Source organism: Rhagoletis pomonella, unplaced genomic scaffold (assembly GCF_013731165.1).
Source record: "Rhagoletis pomonella isolate Grant_MI unplaced genomic scaffold, Rhpom_1.0 Rhpom_scaffold_00008, whole genome shotgun sequence".
Lineage (NCBI taxonomy): Eukaryota > Metazoa > Arthropoda > Insecta > Diptera > Tephritidae > Rhagoletis > Rhagoletis pomonella.
Window position 1 is genome coordinate 32188339 of NW_023458562.1, and position 3316 is coordinate 32191654.

The 3316-nt window shown below is 41.1% G+C and overlaps 1 protein-coding gene across 1 annotated transcript; it reads left to right on the plus strand.

Annotated features, from left to right (window-relative positions):
• Nucleotides 1–2494: 2494 nt before the first annotated feature.
• Nucleotides 2495–3316, plus strand: LOC118744623 (trypsin delta-like). The gene has a single exon (XM_036477757.1). The coding sequence runs from the start codon at nt 2495–2497 to the stop codon at nt 3314–3316; it is 822 nt and encodes a 273-aa protein (XP_036333650.1).

The window sequence follows — 3316 nt, forward strand, 5'->3', positions numbered from 1 at the left end:
TTTTTTTCTTTTCTTGCATTATTTTTTAATATGGCTTTATCTTTCCTAAGCATTTGTATTGCCCTCCCCGCTTTTTATCGACGCTCGCTCATTCTTTGTCGAAATCGTCTATTCTCCTTAAATTGGTATTAATGGCGATCTAATTGAATTTTATGATAGATAATTATGGATAATTGTTACCTGCATAAAACGCAATAAACTTAATCGCTTTATCGTGCGCTGTCTACTCCGAAAAGTCAAATGAAAGGTAGAACATATAATTCCTAGTTCACACTCCGAGAATATCAGAATTTGTGAGAATATTCATGTCATGCTTTTTGAATGGATCGAATTTTTCAGCGATAAATGCTTATTTTGCCGATCTATACCCTATGACTTCTTGTTGCTAGTGGTAAAATAAATACAATTGCAACAACAATCACATGTTCATCCAGCGATTTACATTTACACAAGCTACAACGAATATTTAAAAGAGCGCATACCCATTAGGGAACGCACCCATACTACGTAACCCGTTTAGTGGAGGAAGGAGGATCTTCAAAATACCACGCTTGTCAGAATGAGGGGCTTAGGTTTTTATCGCGTAATTTATTTTACCTCAAAAATTTCTATGAATAACCATCGAAAAAACGTGCATGATGGTGAGGTGGATGACGTGTCTCGCGTGCGACCACTGCGGGTTCTCTCCTGGAGAACACAGGAAGCCTTGTGTGTCATGAAGGAAAGCGTGGAGTGGATAGATGTCGAGGCTGTCAATAAAAAGATACTAATCACGTCTGAGGAAACTCTCGATATTACCGCCCCGTACCTGTGGGGTAGGCAGCTCCATGTCATGGGAAGGGATCCAAGTGATTGATTGTTCATTATCAACTTTCATGAACGGTCAAAAGGATTTGGTATTCATTAGCGACTTTCACGGAAGGAATGAATTCACTTAATTCCAAAAAGTTACTAATCTGAAGAATAAATTACCAAGTTACCAAATTCGAAAAAGCAACAATAAAATTACCAATTTTGGTTAAAAATTACCAAAACGGCAACGGTGGTCCGGTTCCATCTGCTCTGTGGGATTCCATTATGCCGCAGCCTGCTTAACGGACAAATTTTTACGTATACTCTGGAAAACCAGCTACTGTAAGAGAAAATAATGTTTAGGAGTTGTAACTCCTATTCTATCGAAAAAAACCAGAACCAAACTGGAAAATAAATAGCTGTATCCTTTGTGGGAAGTTTGGCTAAGCTTCAGGGGCTATACATATATGAGTCGACCAACCAAGCTTCCGGAGCTTCTGATGTGTCACTATAGATTTGTGTAAAGTAGCGTTGTCCTGATGGCAAACAATTCCTCTGGAATTTGTCAAAGCTGGGCGCAGCTGGGCGATTGCTTCCTTCAAATGGCACAATTATTGGCAATATAGACGGTACGTATTAGAGAGTATTGCCGTTGGAGAGTAACTCACAATGGATGATTCTCTGCTAACCAAATCCACCAAACACACAGCAAAACCTTCCTGGCCTTCAATACTGGCTTGGCCAACGTTTCCGCAGACTCACCGCAATTCAACGACGACTGTGGTTGCTTGACGTTGTCGTAAGTGTTGACTTTTTGGTCATCAGTGATGATGGCTTTTTTAAACATGAAGTAAATTTTTTTGTGATTCACCAACGATTCGCAGAAGAGACGGCCGTTGGTGCGGTGTTTAGCTCCTGAGTAAACAAAACAGTGCTTACATCGCAAGCAGCTTCAAAATGGTCTGGAAAAGTTTATTTTGGCGATGCCATAGATAGATGTTTGTTTTCCAATTGTTTCTTACGCATAGAAGAGGGGAATTTCTTGTTAATTAAATTATGGCACAGCACTTTGCCTTTGCAAATACATATGTGTGTACTACATAAACTAAACACATATTTATGTATATTAGGGTGGTCCATAAAAAGTATAGTCTGGTTTTTTTGTAAATAGAATAAAACAACTTAGATATGGTATAGAATTCTTGAAAATCAATATTTTTCGATCGAAAAACTCTGTTTCTCCTAAGGAGACTTCTCCAATAACACAGGAAAAAAAAGTTTTGGTGCGGCAATGTTAAAGCTATTTTTGATAGGTGTTTGGTGCTAATTGTGAATTCGTAAGTATAAAGTTTCCACCAGCCACAGGTTTTGCAAAAAACTTGGTAAAAGTGTCAAAAAATAGCGTTTTTTGCAATATTTCGGAAGCTCTAGCAAAGAAACAAAGGGTGACAATCCTACAGCGTGAGAGCATTTAAATTCGGACGCTACTTTTTTCACATGCATTTTTTTGGACCAACCTAATGTACACATTTTTAGGTATTTAACTAAAGTTCTAATTGTGTCTTATGCCTATCGTACTTTGCCCAACGATTTAAACGTTTTCATATAAAAGCGCTTAATCTCCACCGGCGCGCCAACAAAGTATTTGTGTAATTTGTCTTGAGCACATCGTTTACCAATTCAGCCGCTTTATAAACCCACCATGACCAGCGCTTTTCAATTCCGTTTACTTATGCTGGCCTCTTTTTGCTGGCTTGGAATTCAAGCTGGCGTCATAACAGTCAACTCAGACATTCCAAACAATCTTGAGCAACAAGAAGGACGCATTGTGGGTGGCCAACAAACGGATATAGCCAACCATCCTTACCAAGTATCCATCGGGCTTGATTCCGCTGTGCTTATACATATCTGTGGCGGTTCGATTTATGCGCCGCGTGTTGTTATTACTGCCGCACATTGCCTGAAAGGACGTTACGCTTACACGCTACGCGTTGTTACCGGTTTAACCACGCTCGCCGACTCAGCTGAACAGGGTGTAGCGGTGCAGAAGCTAATCTATCACAGTGGTTATGTGAAGAAAACGCATGCGAATGATGTTGGTTTGGTAATTCTGAAGGAAGCTTTGACATATTCAGCCAACGTGCAGCCTATCGTGCTGGCACGCACGGCGACCGTTGTAGGTGCACACGCTGTCGCCACAGGTTGGGGCAAAAGCGATGAAAATGCGCAGAAAATGTCTGAAGTGCTGCAGGCAGTAGAACTGCAAATTGTAGATAGCTTGGAATGTTGTGTGCAGTATGCGACGAAGCAATATGTTATCACAGAGGAGATGTTATGCGCAGCCGCTGAGGAGGGTGGCAAGGATACTTGTCAGGGTGATTCTGGTGGTCCGCTGGTTGTTGATGGCACGCTGGTGGGCATCGTTTCATGGGGCATTGGCTGTGCTCAACATTATCCTGGCGTATACGCAAGCGTGCCATATCATTTTGAGTGGATTGAGCAGCAAGCAGCGGTATACATGTGA